Source organism: Sapajus apella, unplaced genomic scaffold, assembly GCF_009761245.1.
Source record: "Sapajus apella isolate SASKATOON/1434 unplaced genomic scaffold, GSC_monkey_1.0 scaffold72, whole genome shotgun sequence".
Lineage (NCBI taxonomy): Eukaryota > Metazoa > Chordata > Mammalia > Primates > Cebidae > Sapajus > Sapajus apella.
The window spans coordinates 10,819,688-10,838,621 of NW_022437012.1; the positions used below are offsets into that span (position 1 = coordinate 10,819,688).

At 35.8% G+C, this 18,934-nt stretch overlaps 1 protein-coding gene and 1 pseudogene across 7 annotated transcripts in view; both read right to left on the reverse strand.

The window, feature by feature from the left end:
* The window catches only part of ZRANB3 (zinc finger RANBP2-type containing 3), a 286,620-nt gene that overhangs the window by 256,196 nt on the left and 11,490 nt on the right, over positions 1 to 18,934 (reverse strand). For 6 of the 7 annotated variants that reach the window (XM_032250718.1, XM_032250720.1, XM_032250721.1 and 3 more), the window contains exon 2: positions 10,444 to 10,611. In XM_032250718.1, the coding sequence (XP_032106609.1) occupies positions 10,444 to 10,611 (168 nt within the window). Of the gene's footprint in view, positions 1 to 10,443; positions 10,612 to 18,934 lie in introns of those variants that run through there. The other variant, XM_032250722.1, reaches the window with a different exon arrangement.
* On the reverse strand, positions 15,241 to 18,066 carry LOC116531780 (annotated as a pseudogene).

Sequence of the window (18,934 nt, forward strand, 5' to 3'; positions counted from 1 at the left end):
ATATAACATATATAATTATATAAGGGTGATCAATAAGTACAGGGAAACACGTTCAACATCATTTAGGAAGTACAAAGTAAAACATAATAAGCTACCTGTCGAATAGCCATTCATTTTGAATGGCTAAAATAAAAAATATCAAATGTTGACAAAGATGTGGACCATCTAGAACTCTCATATATTGTTGATTGGGTAGGAAAAAATTGAGCAGTTTTTAAATAAAGCTAAAACAGACTCCCACCCAAAGAGGTAGCAAGAGAATTGAAAATACGTCCACAGATGGACTCGTCTAAGAGTGTTAAGAACATCTTTATTCATAAGAGCCCTAAACCAGAGCCAACCCAAATGTCCATCACCAAATAAATGAACAAAATAATTGTGACATATTCAGAGGTAAAACAACAACGATGAAATTGCTGAAACATTATGTTGAGTGAGAGAAGAGCCACATAAACTACATGATTCTATTTGTAAAAAGTTCCAAAACAGATAAAACCAAGATATAATACAGTAAAAAATGCACGAGTCCATCTGAAGGATGGATGGATGGGAAGGTGGATAGATGGATAGATGGATGGATGGATGGATGAACAGAAACAGAAAGAAAGAGAGACTGATGGGGCAGAAGAGGGGGGCTCTCCTTTACAATAAAATGCCAATTAATAAATCATTTTACAGCCATCATGAAAAAATTTGACTTCAACAGGAATCACCTATGTATGCAAAACCCAAGAGAGGAAAAATCAGAGAAGAGGCAGCATACTTGCACGGTCACAATGTCTCATGTTAATTGTTATATACTCAACAACTCTGAGAAGAAAAAATAACTACACAGTGAAACCAGACCAAACTCTGGCCAGGAACTAGAATTAACATGACCAGTGAGGAGCTAAGAGGCTCAAAATAATACCCTAAGAAGAATATGACCTCAATCTTACTATGTACCAACGCAGGAATGATTGCATAATATAAATCTCATTGTGATGAAACATTACAAAAATATGTTGAGGCCAGTGTCATGAAAGGGTAAGGAACTACCTCACATTAAAGGAAACAGAAAGGTATCATTAAATGCAATAAGTTATCCTAGACTAGATCTTCATACTAAAGAAAAGAAATGCTATAAAGGACACTATTGAGACAATCAACAAAATATAGGTATATTAAAGTACTGTATAAAAGTTAAATTCCAGCCAGGTGCAATGGCTCATGCCTAATGCCAGCACTTTGGGATGCCAAAGCAGGAAGATCGCATGGGGCCAGGAGTTCAATACTAGCCTGTACACGATAGTGAAACTCTGTTTCTACAAAAACTAAAAACAAGATACACTGGGCACAGTGGTGTGCACTGCAATCCTAGCAACTTGGGAGGCTGAGGTAAGAGGATCACTTAGGGCTGGGAGTACGAGGTTACAGTGAGCTATGATTGTGCCATTGTACTCCAGCCTAGATGACAGAGTGAGATGTGTTTCTAAAAACAAACAAAAAAAAGCTAAAAGAAAAAAACAAAATAAAAAGTTGAATTCTTAAATCCGGTAACTGTGCTATATTTATGTAAGAGAATGTCTTTATTTTTAAAAAATACATACTATAGTATTACAGATTATTTTTTAAAGCAAGTTTATCAGGAAAGTAAAAAAATAAAAGAATGGCTACTTCAAAGGCAGAGCAGCCAGTATTGCAGATTAAAGGAGAATGATGTATGCTATCTACTCTCAAACGGTTTATAAAAACATGAATGTGAGTATAGGTATATACGTGTGTGTTTGTGTAGAGAGAATAACAAAGCAAATGCGACGAAATGTTAAAAATTTGTGACTCTAGGTAAAACATACATAAAAGTTATTCTGTATTTTTGTGTCTTTTCTGCACATTTGAAATTACTTCAAAATAAAAAGTTTAAAAAATTGAGCACCAAGTAAATATAAAAAATACACTTCTGACAGAAGTCAGATCAGTGATTTTAAATTAGGAGGATGGGGTTGTATAGAAAAAGGCCTTCTCGGCCGGGCGCAGTGGCTCAAGCCTGTAATCCCAGCACTTTGGGAGGCCGAGGCGGGTGGATCACGAGGTCAAGAAATCGAGACCATCCTAGTCAACATGGTGAAACCCCGTCTCTACTAAAAATACAAAACATTAGCTGGGCATGGTGGTGCGTGCCTGTAATCCCAGCTACTCAGGAGGCTGAGGCAGGAGAATTGTCTGAACCCAGGAGGCGGAGGTTGCGGTGAGCCGAGATCGGGCCATTGCACTCCAGCATGGGTAACAAGAGCGAAACTCCATCTCAAAAAAAAAAAAGAAAAAGGCCTTCTCTACGTGGTGGTAATGTTTTATATCTTGACTGAGGTTTATGGAAAAACAGGAGTACTCAGGGTATCAGAATCCACAAAACTGTGCATCTGAAATCCATATATTTTATTAAATTAATTATATTTAATTATTCAAGCTAATCAGGAAACTTAAACCTTGACAGGAGATGAAAATTAATGATCAAAATTCATAATAATGCACCTGCCTAAAAATGAATTTGAGGTTTGAATTTACATTATCTGTGTGACCTGGGAAATCGCAAGCCAAGAATCAAATTCTGCAAATCCTCCATAGAATAATTTACTCATCATTTACATCTCTCAAAATTTCCACAGAATGGCCAGGTATGGTGGCTCATGCCTGTAATCCCACAACTTTGGGAGGCCGAGGCAGGTGGATCACCTGATATCAGGAGTTTGAGACCAGCCTTGCCAGCATGGCGAAACCCCATCTCTACCAAAAATACAAAAAATTAGTCGGCGAGGTGGCGTGAGCCTGTAATCCCAGCTACTCAGAGAGCTCAGGGAGGAGAATTGCTTGAACCAGGAGGGAGAGGTTGCAGTGAGCCAAGTTCGCACCATTGCACTCCAGCCTGGGCCAAGAAGAGCAGGCCAGGCGCGGTGGCTCATGCCTGTAATCCCAGCACTTTGGGAGGCCGAGGAGGGTGGATCATGAGGCCAGGAGTTCGAGACCAGCCTCATCAATATGGTGAAACCTTGTCTCTACTAAAAATACAAAAGTTAGCTGGGCTTGGTGGCACACACCTGTAACCCCAGCTACTACTCAGTAGGCTGAGGCAGGAGAATTGCCTGAACCTGGGAGGCGGGGATTGCAGTGAGCCATGATTGTGTCACTATTCTCCAGCCTAGGCAACAGAGTGAGACTTTGTATCAAAAAAAAAAAAAAAAAAAGCAAAACTCCATCTTAAAAAAAATATATATATATTTTTTCACAGATTAACAGTGTTTAATTATTAAAAAAAAATTTAAGACCTTTTTAAATACATGGGGAAATAAACCATCACATATAATAAAAGGCAAAATTAACCTCTAAAGGACTTCAAATATATAAATAAGTATGACTTATATAAATATGTTCTAAATATTTTACAGAAATAAGACACAGAATCAAAATATTGCAAAAAGCAAGAAACGACCAACATAAGCAGGCAGAGCTGAACTGGATATTCTAGGACTTCAAAATATACTTACTGAAATTAAGAACAGAAAATTAAATGTCCCTATTCTCCAATTTCAAGAAAGGAAAGGATTAACTGTTCTCTGGTAGTCAGCTAATCCCTAAGCTATACACAGAAATTTCAGTCAGTTCTTAAACACTCCTGTTTTTGAAAGTCTCCAGCCTTCCAAAGCCCACAATACCAACTCTTTGCTTTGTTTAGAAAGTCATGGGTAAGAAGCACAGTTCTCCATTGCTTAGCAAGAAAGACATTGAGTGGTTTTTGGTTTCAAGTACATTGAGTGATGGTCTTGTTCTTAAGATAATTTAATAAATTAATTAACAGCAAAAGATAAAATCAGTAAGCTTGAATATGGCTAAATATAAAATATCAAAACTGTAGCACACAAAAAAAGATAAGAGATATACAGGACACCAAAAAAGCAATTAAGTAAACGTACAAATAATTCATGTTTATGGAATGAAATACTCTATATTATAAATATATCAATTCTCCCCAAACTGATCTATAGATGCAATAAAACTCCATTCACAATCCCAGTAATTTTTGTGAAAATTAATAAATGACTTCTACAATTTATATGTAATACAAAGAGTCAATAATAGCTGAGACAATTTTGAAAAAAAAAGAGTGAGGCTGAAAGATTTATAATACCTGGTACCAGAATATTTATTTTAAAGCTACAGTAAGAAGTATGATACTGACACAAAGATTACAAACAGAGAAACAAAACAAAGAATCTAAAGCTATACTATTCGATATGGCAGGCACTAAACACATGTGACTGTTTAAATTTAAATTAATTAAAGTTAATGAAATTAAAAATTCCGGCCAGGCACAGTGGCTCAAGCCTGTAATCTCAGCACTTTGGGAGGCCGAGGCAGGCAGATCAAGGTCAGGAGATCGAGACCATCCTGGCCAACATGGTGAAACCCCATCTCTACTAAAACTACAAAAATTAGCTGGGCATGGTGGTGCATACCTGCAGTCCCAGCTACTTGGGAGGCTGAGGCAGGAAAATTGCTTGAACCCTGGAGGCGTAGGTTGCAGCGAGCTGAGAGCCTGCTATTGCACTCCAGTCTAGCGACAAAGTGAGACTCCATCTCAAAAAAGAAAAATTCAATTATTAATTAGTTGCACTAGCCACACTTCAAGCACTCAATAGCCATCTGGGGCCAATAGCTACTGAACTGACTCATATCTGTAAAGAATATTTCCACAGCAGAAAGTTCCATTAGATAGCCCTTATCTAGAAAGGTATACACATAAAATTACTTGATTTATGACAAAAGTAACATAACAATGCAGTAGGAAAAAGTCTTTTCAATACATTATGCTGGAGCAAGTAGACGTTTATATGTAAAAACAAATTAAAAAATAAATAAGTGAAGCCAACCTTGGTGGCTCACGCTTGTAATCCCAGAACTTTGGGAGGCGAAGACAGGCCGAACCCCTGAGGTCAGGAGTTCGAGACCAGTCAGGTCAATATGGTAAAACCCCATCTCTACTAAAAACAAAAAAATTAGCTGGGCATGGTGGCAGGCACCTGTAGTCCCAGCTACTCGGGAGGCTGAGGCAGGAGTATCACTTGAACCCAGGAGGCGGAGGTTGCACTGAGCCAAGATCACACCACTGTACTTCAGACTGGGTGACAGAGTGAGACTCCATTTCAAAAAAATAATAAATAAATAAGTAATCAATCTTGATGTCTACTTCATACCATATACACAAAACAATTCCAAGTAGACAGTACCTGAGGTAATGTAAACATTAAAACAAGCTTGTAAAAGAAAACATAGGAAATCTCTTCATGACTTGGTAGTAGACAAAGATTTTTATTTTTTTTGAGATGGGGTTTCTCCATGTTGGCCAGACTGGTCTCGAACTCCCAGCCTCAGGTGATCCGCCCACCTCGGCCTCCCAAAGTGCTGGGATTACAGGTGTGAGCCACAGCACCCAGCATTTTTTTTTTTTTGAAGACAAAAATTTTTTAAAAATTGGATGAAAGTACCAGCTATAGAATGAATACTGATAAAGATTATGTAAGATGAAATTAAATTGAAAATCTCTGCTTATCAGAAGATGTCATTAGGACAAGAAAAAGGCAACACACAACCTGAGAAAATTTACTTACAACAAATATACCTGATAAAAGACTCATATTCAGAATATAAATCTGACAAAAGGGCCTCTACAAAACAATACAATAAAAGCAAATAGAAAATCCAGTAGAAAAACAGATAAGACATGAACAGGCACATAAAAAAGATGTCCAAATGGCTAAGAAGCATATAAAAAGGTATTAAATTTTACTTGTTATCGGAGAAATGTAAATAAAAACCTCAATGTATATCACCATATACCTACCAGCATGCCTAAAATGAAAATAAAGATAGGCAAAATGAAATGTTGGTGAGGATAAGATACAAGTAGAACTCTTACACACTGTTGATACAAGTAAAAATTGGTGAAATCACATTGGAAAATGTTTAGTAGTGGTATGGGTTGAATTATGTATTCCCCAAATTCATATGTTGAAGTTAAAACCCCCAGCACCTCAGGATGTGACCTTATTTGGAAATATGGTCATTGCAGACATAATTAATTAAGATAAAGTCATTAGGGTATCACCAATGTAACCAATATGACTAGTGTCCATATAGAAAGGGCAAATTTGGACCCAGAGACATAAACAGAGGGAAGACAATTTGAATAGAAATAGAAGAAAACAGCAGTCTACAAGTCAAGGAAAGTCCTGGAAAAGATAATTCCTTCACAGCTCTCAAGAGGAACCAACCCTGCCAACACCTTAATTTTGGACTGCCAGCCTCCAAAACTGTAAGACAATAAATTTATGTTGTTTAAGCCAGCCAGTTATGGTATACTTCTATGACAGTCCTAGCAAACTAATATAGGCATTATCTACTGAAGTGGAATACACGCACATTCCATGACCCAACAATTCTTCTTGGTAGAGACACATCAGAAATGTGTATGTACGTTCACCAAAAGACGTGTATAAGAACATTCATATCATTACTATTTTATGAGCCCAAAACTAGAAATAACCCAAATGCTCCACAGTAGAATGAATTATGGTATATTCATTTTTATGGTATATATATTTTACATGACAATCAGAATGAACGAACTACAACTGCATACAAAAACGTAGATTGATCTCAAAATAATGTTGAGAAGAAGACACCAAAGAATACAATAGATAAATACAATAACAGTTGAACAGGCGAAAGCAATTTGTGATGTTAGACGTCAGGATAGTGGTAACTTGTCAAGAGAAAGGAGGTAGTAGTGATTGGGAAGGGACAAGAGGGAGGTTTCTGTGATGCTGGCCATGTTCTATTTCTTGATCTTGGTGATGCTATACCATAAAAATTCCTCAAGCTATACATTCATAATCTGTATACCTTTGTCCATGTAAGTTATATATCAATTAAAAAAAAGTACTTTAAAAAACAGAATAGATTCAGATTAGACCAGCTGGTTATAAATTGTACGAGAGAACTTGAAAACAGTCATAATATAGCAGAGGCAGAGAAAAAATAAGAGACGTTAATAGAAGCATAGGATAAAGTAAAAAGGTCAATTATAAATCTAACTGGAATTACAGAAGCCAAAATAGGGGAGAAGCAATATCTGAAGAGGTAACAGATGAGAATTTCCTAGAATCAACAGATACAAATCCCAGATTTAAAATGCACAATAATCCTAAACAGGATAAATAAAATCATACCAAATAAAGTACTGCAGAATCCCAAAGAAAAAAAGAAAATCTTAAAGTTAGATGATGCACAAAGGAACAAAAATTAGACTGATTTTATTGTTTTATTTTGAAAAATTTCAAACTCAAAGAAAAGCCAAGAAGAATAATTCAATGAGTATACACTGCAGATTATACCACTCACCAATGAAGACACCCACCAGAATATACTACTAAATTTACACTGTTAACATTTTGGCTTATCCATTTAAAATTTTTCTGAACATAAGTCCTTCCCTTTTGGGAAAATGTAGAAAGTATAGTACTATCAATAGCACTATTCTTCATCTGAAAATTCTATTCAACTACAACACCATTACCTCATCTAAGACAACATTAACCCAATAACATCATCTAAAAAGAGTTTAGATGAAATTTTCCCAGTGATATTAAAATTGTTCCCTAAAGCTTTTCTTTTTACTGATCCAGGATCTAATCAAGGCTTGTGCATTACTTTCAGATGGTATAGTTCTTAGGTCTCTCTCAATTTAGAGACTTTCCTTGATACACTACTTCCTTTGATTTTTGATGATACTGAATGCTTTGAAGAGTCCAGATCAGTTGTCATAAAAAAAGTTCCACATTCTGGATTGGCTGGACTGTTTCCTCATGATTCCTGGATCAAATGTTTACAGTAAAAACACCATATGAGGTAATGTTATGTCTCTCCTGTACACCATGTTATGCATGTGGCTGTCCCACTATTAGCAATACCAACCTTGGCCATTTTGTAATTTTTCCCTTTGTAATAAATAAGTCATCTATAAGGTGATATTTTCAGACTTAAGGGTATTATCAATGACAATTACGGAAAGAAGACAGGAAGATACAACCTTCAAAGTGCTAAGAAAAAAATAACTATTAAAGCAAAACTATACTGCCAATGAAAATATTACTGAAGAATGAACTCTAAATAAAATACATCCTGAAATTATTTTTAAATCCTGAAATTCTTATTTCATGATACAGTAAAAAAAAAAAAAAATTTTGATGGAAAATCAATACAACATTGCCAACTTTTCATTTGTCAAAATAATGTAATAAAAAATTTCTGCTACTAACATCATGTTTTCAGAAAATGACAATTCTAAGCCTCCAAAAAAACACTTAATTTCAAAATAAATGAAGCTGCTCTAAAATGAATGAATTTTGCTTTGTGAACAGCATACTTTTTATTTTCTCATTTTGCTACATGCATTCATATTTTGTTGGGTTGGTTAACAGTCCAAGGACAAGTGTTTGGAAATTACCAAGTGTAGCTATGAAAAGGGGAAACGGCATTTTATTTCACCATTATGAGGAACTCGGTCTTCTTTTGTAACCGTAGTAATTAGGATTATAAAATCCATTTTATACTTAATGAACCTGAAATATGAATTGTTAAAGAAGCATGCACAGCATCACAGAGATAGTAAGTGGCTCAGCTTTAAACAAAGCCTGACCCTAAAGCGTATATTCTTTCTATTCTGCCACAGTGACAAGCCCAACCACACAAGTATGAAATACCTAAAGGACCTAAAGGCTGTCAAATGGCAGTTTAAAATGGCATTTGTGACTGAATTTTCAGGAATTTGAGGACTGCTGACGCTGTGAATATGGAAAAGAACAACTTTTCTAACTCCATAAAAGCAATGGAAATCTACAGAAGTGATGTCTAGGCTGGAAAAACTGGGAAGATGTAGGTGTAAGGTAAAAAACACCAGATACATAACCTTATGTGTCAACTAATAGCTATAAATACAAATGTATACAATAGAAACAAACTACTAATACATGTAAAAACATAGGAATCTCAATAAGATTATAACAATTAAAAAAAATCTCACAAACAGCACATATTACTGGATTCCATTTATATAAAGCACTAACAACAGGCAAAATAAACCAATAACTTAAAAAGCATCAGATCAAGGACTGTGAGAGTGAGGATTGACTGAGAAAGGGAATGAGGTAACTTTCTAGGATGGTGGGTTTGGGTTATACGAGTATATGCATTTATCAAGGTTTGTACATTTCATTAAATCTCAACAGAAAAAAGTCTACAAACAAGTATGAATGCAGGCTAATCATACATATACTTAAGTATATATGGGAAAAATATAATAACAACTGTAATTTACTTTGAAATAAGTGAAAATAATAAAATGGACTGATGGACTAGACGGATAGAGGGCTGGATTAATAGATAAATATGTGAATGATCAAACATGGCAAAATGTTAATAATAAACTGTGGGTGTGGGCTGTACCAAGCACTTACTCTAACATTCTTTCAACTTTGTTGTATGTTTTTTCAAATTGTTCATAATAAAATGTTGAAGAGAAAGTATATGATATATGTGACCATGGAACCAAGACAATACTATCCTTAAAAACATGGAAAACCACATAATGACCCAATTGGATGAAAGAGATCATATAACTATTACAAAGTTTGAAAAAAGTAAAGAAATACAGACAGTAGTATAAGGTACTTGTAAGACACACCTAGAAGTTGCTAATCTAAAGTGGAAAATAAAATGAATAAAAATGCAATGAGGCAAGGCCTTTGAGAGGCAAGGCAGAAGGATCACTTGAGCCCAGGAGTTCAAGACCTGTCTGGGGAACGTGGTGAAACCCCATCTTTAAAAAAACAAAACAAAAACAAAAATTAACCCGGCGTGGTGGTGTAGACTCTATAGTACCAGCTATTCAGGAGGCTGAGGTGGCAGAATCGCTGAAACCCAAGAAACAGAGGTTACAGTGAGCCAAGATCGTGCCACTGTACTCCAGCCTGGGTGAAAGGGCAAAGTCTGTTAAAAAAAAAAAAAAAAAAAAAAACTCCTTCCAGTAACAGACAAAAAACCAAAACACGATGAAAATTAGCTGAATTACTTTCATGTGAAAGCAATACATACTAAAAACTGAGATGCTGAGAATATCTGGTAATTGAAATAATTAACATAACTGAACATACTTTCTCTTAAGAAATCAGAATTGGTTCAAAATTTTTCAACATGAAGTTTCAGTCAACCATAGTAAATGAATAAAGTTAACTTAGTCACAATTCTACTAAAGAAAGGCTATGTGAAAAGAATGGTTCAAATAGAACTTTGTTTTTAATACAATTGTCAGGAATTTAACATTTTTAGCGTGTCTTAAAAGAAGAACTTTACCTGCCGTTTCTTTGGAGGGCAAAAATTATGCCATCTTTCTGGAATGGAAGCAGCTTTGCTCTTAGTCTGTCAGGCAAAAAATCCAGCAGTTTATCAGATTCACTTGTCAAACAAGAGATCTGAGGTGTAAGAGACTTTTTTACGTTATGAACCCTAGGCATGATGATCCTAAAACCACAAAAAAAGGGAGGGGTGAAAGAAATAGATATTAATATGTTACAGAATCACATACAAATAATATTAAAGCACTTATAAATAGTCTTGATATACCATTTATATAAACTAAATCATATTCTCACTGTAAACTACTAAGAAAATTCAAGGCACAGAGTCCAAAAGCAATTACTTAATGCACTCTCTAGGAACTCAGTATGCTCTATTTCATTTTGAGCCATAATACAGCCATATACCAGATAAACACAACAAATGTATTAAAAATTATAAATAAACTGAATTTTTCACAAATTGAATAATTTTTTAAAATAAGGGATGAGTCTGCTACAGAAAGATGAGTTCTTTAATAATATATCCTTTCATGGATGCACATTTTCTTATCACACCAGATTTTCTAAAAGTGAGGTACAGTAGCATTTTAAAAAATTATAAAATACAAAGACATTAACTCCAAATTCAAACACACAGTAATTAAATTAATGCAACATTGTTAAATTAAATTGCTTTTTAAATATTAAAATTAATTCTTTTTAATGAGCTGAATCCACAGTATGACACTCTGCCTAACACCTTCCTCACCCCCTGGTTTTCCACAGATGTTATTTTAATTTTCTACCACATAAAAAATTCATGTATCTGTAAATTCTCGTAACTCTGGAAGAAAATGTCATATTATATCACTATACTATAATGCCTCTCAAATAATAATATTTTGTATTTAGATGGCACCTTGTCTTCTCTTTATATATTATCTCATTTCATCTTTTAAAACAAGTTTGCTTTTTTCCTCAATTACTTCCATCCACAAAAGTAACCAACTTCTGTGTCTACTAAGAAGGTCAAGAATAAAAGCAAGTATTTATTTATTAATAACAAATAGGTACTACATGCCGCAATCTAGAGAAGCAAGACCCACACATTCACAGGGCTTCTGTTCTTCAGGGAAAGACTAAAAATTACCAAATAAATAAATATGATAATTTTTCTTTTTTTTTTTTTTTGCTACATCTGCTTGAATTGGAAGGATGATTAGCATAAATTAGCACAAATATTATAAGGAATTTAAGAGCGTACTGGCCACTTTAGGTAGGTTGACCAACAGTGGCCTGTCTTAGGAAGTGCTATTTGGCCGATGGTCTGAAAGACATAAAAGCCACCCAGAATCAAAATTAAGAGAAGAGCAGTCCAGGCAGAGAGCATCAATGCAAAGGACCTGAGTTGAAAAGGGCTTAGTGTTTTCAGAAAACAGAAAGAAGGCTAACATGGACCAGGCACCGTGGCTCATGCCTATAATGGGAGGCACTTTGGGAGGCCGAGCTTGGTGGATCACATGAGGTCAGGAGTTCAAGACCAGCCTGGACAACATAGCAAAATACTGTCTCTACTAAAAATACGAAAATTAGCTGGGTATGGTGGCGCATGTCTGTAATCCCAGCTACTCAGGAAGCTGAGGCATGAGAATCACTTGAACTTGGTAAACAGAAGATTGCACCACTGTACATTCCAGCTTAGGCAATAGAAAAAGACTGAAAAAAAAAAAAAAAAAAAAAAAAAGGCCAATGTGGCCAATCCAAAGGAAGGAACGGTAAAAGATGAAGCTACCAAGATAAACATGAGCCAAATCATATACAGCCTTGATAATAACTTTGGATTCCATTTTAAGAAGGAAGGAATGCTAATGGAGTTGTGCTGTCCCATACACCATTAGGCAAATGTGGCTATTTAAATTTAATCAAAATTAAAAATTCAGTTCTCCAGTTTCACCAGCCATGTTTCAAGGGCTCAACAATCACATATAGCTGGTAGCTACAATATTTAATACTAAAGATACAGAACATTTTTCTCTTCACTCAAAGTTCTATTGGACAGTACTCAATGGAAGGTTTAAACAGGGGAATGACACACTCTGCCTTACAGTTCAAAAATCACCAGAAGGAGACAAAGATATCAATAAGGAGGTAGGAGACAAATGTTCTTCTAGGATTTAGTCAGTCAACAAAGCCTCCACTGCTTCAGTAGGCAATTGAATTTAGAAATGATTTATGAGTCAGTTCTGCCTGAATAAGGTCTTCATAAACGCTCATGGATGGTCCTCCCTAGGACCCTCTCAACACCACCAGCCTCATAACAAAACATAGCAAGGAATAGAGAATGGAGCAAAAAGGGAAAGCATCGAAACAGGAAAACTGTTTTCAAGCTGCAACAGACAAGGCAAAAAATCTTTAGTAGTGAAACTGAAAACATTCAGGAAGTGTATCAGAGGTAAAGCCAATAGGACTTGCTGATGAAGTACATATAGAGAACAAGAGAAACGTAGAATCAAAATGTGGACCTAGAGTGATGTAGTTAGTAATGCAATTGGTTGAGACAGTGAGAACTACAGAAGAAATAAACTGGGGAGAAAAAAATCAATAGATCTTCTAGGAATATGTAAAGTTTGAGATGGCTAATAAGATATGAAGTGGAGATGTCAGGTATGTTCAAAAATATGAGTCTGAAGCTCCTCTAGGGAGGGATAAAGGTTGGAAACATAAGAGAAATATTAGACACTTTCCCAGACTGCCTTACAGCTACTGAATTTCCTAATCAGATACACCCACTGTGGACTTTAGAAAGTCAAAACTCAAAAGAGCAGAGGTTAAGTAAAATTCATTCTGGCAAGGCTAAGAGCAGCAGAAAACCATGTCCACTTTCCAGAAGTTAACAAGAGTTTCAGAAGCACTTTTCAGGGTCAATGGGATAAAGGATGCAATGTTTTAGGGTGGAACGCTGGCAAGAAGTTAAGTAAAATATTTTAAAAACAAACAATTTTGCTGTATATCATCTTTGTTCAAGACTCCTTTTTTTTTCTTTGCTAGATTCAGCGGCTCATGCCTGTAATCACAACACTTTGGGAGGTGGAGGCAGGAGGATAGCTTGAGGCCAGGAGCTGAAGATCAGCCAGGGCAACATAGCCAGATCCTGTTGCTTACAAAAGATTATAAAATCAGTTGGGTTGTGGCAGTGCATGCCTATAGTCCCAATTACTTGGGAGGCTTGAGAGGGTTGCTTGAGCCCAGGAATTTGAGCTACGATGGTGTCACCGCACTCCAGCCTGGAAGACAGAGCAAGGCTCTATCTTGAAAGAAAGAAAAAGAGAAAAAGAGAGAGAGAGAGAGAAACAAAACAAAACCACTTCTTTTTATTTTACTAAGTAAAAAATTTTGACAGACACTCCAAAAAGAATCTGGTAAATTGGGGTCACTTTTCCACTTACATGATTTATTTTTATGAGGACTGACTCAGGCATGATATTTGTAAAAATAAACAATGAAACTAAAGCTATGTTAATCAAAAATTTGTTTTAATAGTCACAAATAAGAGAAGAAATTATTTACATATGAAGATAAAAGAAATCTAAAACATTATGAGAATGTACAGAAAAAACTTCAGTTGAACAAGATGATGGTGTGGCTCATTGATGATTTAAACAGATATTTGGATACATAAAGAACTTAAAAATATGTAGGGGGTGTCGAGCACAGCGGCTCACGCCTGTAATCCCAGCACTTTGGGAGGCTGAGGCATGCAGATCACAAGTCCAAGAGTTCAAGACTAGCCTGGCAAATATGGTGAAACCCATCTCTACCAAAAATACAAAAATTAGCCAGGCATGGTGGTGAGCAGCTGTAGTCCCAGCTACTCAGGAGGCTGAGGCAGGAGAATCCCTTGAATCCAGGAGGTGGCAGTTGCAGTAAGCCGAAATTGTGCCACCGCACTCCAGGCTGGGCAACAGAGCAAGACTCCATCTCAAGAAAATATATATATATAATGTAGTGGTACAATCTAATATCTAATAAATAGAACATGAATGTTTTTGTTAATTCTGAAAATAATTTTTAAAATATTCTTTTCAATTTATAGGATTTAAAGTAAAAAAGATGTATAAAGAATATCTCATGTAGGTTCAGCCATACAGGTTTAAGTGCCATGAAAAGTCTGTTGTAACCAATATTACATTAATAAAAGATTCAGATTTCATCTTTCTAAATTGCCAAGAAATTAACAGTTACAATAATTTGTATTCCTCTCTAACCACGAACACTGTATTCAGTTCAGAGGTTTGGCTTAAAAGGTTGTATTCAATATATGTATACCAATTTATAGTAAGGCTGGGAGGAGCATATCAAAATAAAACCAGTAATACATAATTTTTAAAAATTTTCTTCCAGAAATATTTTAATAAAAATTGGCCATTTCAAGAAACACCCACTGCATGCCCATCAATAAAAGAGAACCATAACAAAATAGAAAATTTACCATATGGCTATGATTTAAAGAAAATAAAATGCGGACAGGAGCACATCAGCAAAATCCAATATTAAAGTCACATTCCTTCTTATGAGCTATGATTAGGAATCTGATTAGATACCAGAATAAAACAATACAAATGCTGAACGATTTAGGTCAAAGATCCACTACAGAAGGATCTGTCTTCAAAGGCAGAAGATATGAAGGATCCTCTAAGACTCAATTTTAGAATAAGGCAAATATGTTAACAGAAGACATACAAGGTGATAAAAGAGGGATTCTGCAATTCCCCACACACTCTGACCCTAATAAAACAAATCGAGATTTTTTAAAAAATTATTTTTCTTTAAACAATTGCCAACTCTGAAATGAAAGATAAATAGAAGGCACAACAGTTTTGCTCTGGTTGTTATCTGGGTTTGGGAAATCTTTTTGTTTTTTGTTTTTTTACAAGTACAAATCAAACATGAAAAAATTCTACTTCAAAAAAACTAACAGTTCAAGAGAAGCCTATCAGTTGCATTCTAGACATTTAAAACCTACATCACAATTTAAATTTCAGTGGTAAAAACAGTAGGTTTTAGAATTGTTTTGTGATCCTGTATCAAAAGAAAAATTCAATTTCTTTTATTCAGTTTTAAACATACCAGTGAAAATCAAAATTATCAAATTTTCCAATAGCAGTTTCTCCACACCAGAAGATACTCATGACTCTCAAAGAAGAAACAATTTAGGTTTTTCCTGCCTTCAAAATGTTATCAAATCCTATATTTCTCACAGGCTTTGAAACATGTAGAAAATAAGTAAGAAATACTCCAAATGAATTAAACATACCAAATATCAGTAATACACAAGACACATTCCTTTGGGGAAATGACTGTTAAAAAAAAAGGTTGAGTCTGTATACAAAGTAAGCAAGGAAATTCAGTCTTTTCTTCTTCTTTTAAAAATCTGTTACTCCTAAAATATTCCACAAAATTGGAAGTGAAAGGTCAGAAAAGGGAAGAGAGGGAGAGAAAGCACATACTATTAACCCACAAAAAAAGTAAAACTATACAAACTTAAGCAGTTTAAAACAGACTAGGATCATACTCCGAGATATCAAAAGCTCGTCAAAGAAATTCACCATTCTGTAGGAACAAGGGTTTGTATGGCTGCATGAAGATCCGTGGAGTTTCACTGCTGTGGAGCAAGCCCCCTTCCCACTCCAAATCCTGGTTCTGAACAAGGAAGGCCTCTCATTCCACCACCACACAGCTCATCTCGAGGGCCTCCAGGTCCCTGAAGGTGACTACCTCCTCAGTCCCCTTCCCTGGCAGCTCGAGTCTTCTTCTCTTCCACATTTAGACAGATCTCACCTCTGAACATGGTGGGCTTGTTGCTACGGACCTTCTGAACAGGCTCAGAATCATCAAACAGAACAAAACCAAAACTGGGTAATTTCCCACCACTGTTAATGTGCAACTCCACCACTCCCATAATTTTGAAAGAAATCTTTAAGTTCTGATTTGTCCATTTCATGAGTCCAGTTGCCAATGAAGAGTTGGTGACTGTCAAGGTGTCTCATCATTCTTTGGGGTAAATGTTACCTTGTTCACCAGCCTCACAGATTGGTCTTGGTCCCCTTTGAGGAGAAATATTTATTCGTTGTTCTTGCACTAAATGTCACCAGCCTCATGGATTGGTCTGGGTCCACTTTGGGGAAAAATATTTATTCGTTGTTCTTACACTCTTTGATCCCTTTGAGGTCTCTGTGGTGGAATCTCAGATTCAGGTTTAGACTCTGTATAGGGCTGTCAAGCTAGTACTTTAACAACGTGAGGTGGTATCCCAGTAACTGGAACAGCTCCACTTGGTGGAAGGTTTTTACTGATCACAGATGCCCAAGAAAGTGTCCTCAAGTCTTCCTGTACTGTCTGAACTATGTCTGCAGGTGCTGGAGAAGAATTCTTCTGAGCATCCTCAGGAGCAGTTTCTTCTAATACTGACTCAGACTTTTCCTCTTGGATTTCAGATACAGGTTCTAGTTCCGGCTTTGATTCAGGATTAGGCTCTGGTTCAGCAACAGGCCCTCTAAATGTTCTTCCATGTCATTACTGACAACTGCTTGATAGTAGAATGTTCCAGAATCATTGGGTATCACCTCAGGTGTTTAATGTCTTTCTTCAGGTTTCTCTAATTCTTCTTCAGACTGATCCTGAGGCTCAGTGACAGACCCACCAAAGACCTCATCTTAGTATCTGAAGCAGTGTGAACATAGAACTTATTTGCAACAAACCCCTCAGGAGCAAGGACAAACGTCTGCATGAATCTTCTCAAAGCCTGGTTGTTGTTAGAGAAAAGCCCCATACACACCATCATTTAGTGCGTCATGAGCATCAACATGGCAAATCTTGGTGTGGTAGTTGGTGAAGTTTTGTGACATCATTTTCCCGTAGATTTCATTCTGTCTTTAGAATCCAATCCCCACTGGACATAAGAAGAATTCTTTTCATAAAAATCTATGCAGGATGTCTGGGGCCTGGTTCAGAAGTGTGTAATACTGACTCACAAATTCTCACCTGACCAGTAGGAGACTAGGCTTCTCCATCACCATTGCTTCAGTCAATTCAACTTGGGAGGGAAAAATGTCAAATATGTCCAAACCTACATGGCTGAGCTGGGGAGCAGCTAACTAGCTCTGCTCCACAGCACTGAGGATGGCAGAAACCCCTCATGCAACTGTATCCACACCAGCAATACATAATTTTTAACACCATGTTATTAAAATAAAAATGGCAATATTGGCTACAGAAATTGAGTGAAAGCAAAATCTAGTATAACTTATTTTCTAAGCAATTCTCTTGGTAAGCAACACCTGTAAAAAGAATGAAGGAAAGATTTATGTTCTATCTTTAAAGTCAAGATAGTGTTTTTGTAATCAATTGAGAACAAGATAAATTTAACTGGAATTCACTGACTCATTTAAGTAAACAGCAGAATTGTATTGACGAGAATCAGATATTGTTAAAACACACTACCTAGAGACTTATTTTGGAAATAATAAATAAATGGCTAGTCTGGAAAATTACATAGAATTTGGGGAGACAATTTTGTTTTTTTTTTTTAATTAAGAATGTATTAGATGAAATTTACTGCAGAATAAAGAATTATTAGAAAAGATATTAAATGTAGGCCGGGCGCGGTGGCTCAAGCCTGTAATCCCAGCACTTTGGGAGGCCGAGGCGGGTGGATCACGAGGTCAACAGATCGAGACCATCCTGGTCAACATGGTGAAACCCCGTCTCTACTAAAAATACAAAAAATTAGACGGGCATGGTGGCGCGTGCCTGTAATCCCAGCTACTCAGGAGGCTGGGGCAGGAGAATTGCTTGAACCCAGGAGGCGGAGGTTGCAGTGAGCCGAGATCTCGCCATTGCACTGCAGCCTGGGTAACAAGAGCGAAACTCCGTCTCCAAAAAAAAAAAAAAAAAAAGAAAAGATATTAAATGTAAATGGACTAAAAGCATCAATGAAAAGAAAAAGATTCCTATATTGGATTAAAATATATATAAATCTACATGCTGCTTTTAAAAGACATACCCTTAAACAGAAGAATTAGAAAGATTAAAAAGAAAATTTAAATAGAAGAATTAATCAACATTGAAAGTAAAAGAATTTAAAAAGGTATGTTCTACATGCCAAAGTATAGTTGGTATTGCTTTACATTATAAGATAACATAGGTTTCAGGCAAAACAAAACAAAAGTATTAAACTAAAGAACAGCATTTTATAATGATAAAAGATTTATTAGAAACATTTGCCTCAAAATATATCTTAAATATATAAGGCAAAAACTAATACAAATAAAAGGAAAATGTGACACAATCATATCTATAACCATAGTAGAAAAGTTTAACCAGATCTCTCTCAGTAATTGGTTATGCAAGCTGATTAAAATTCTAATAGGATAAAGATGATCTGAAGAACACAATAAACAAACAGACCTATTTAGTGCAAAGACAGGAGTATTATTTTCAAGCTCATT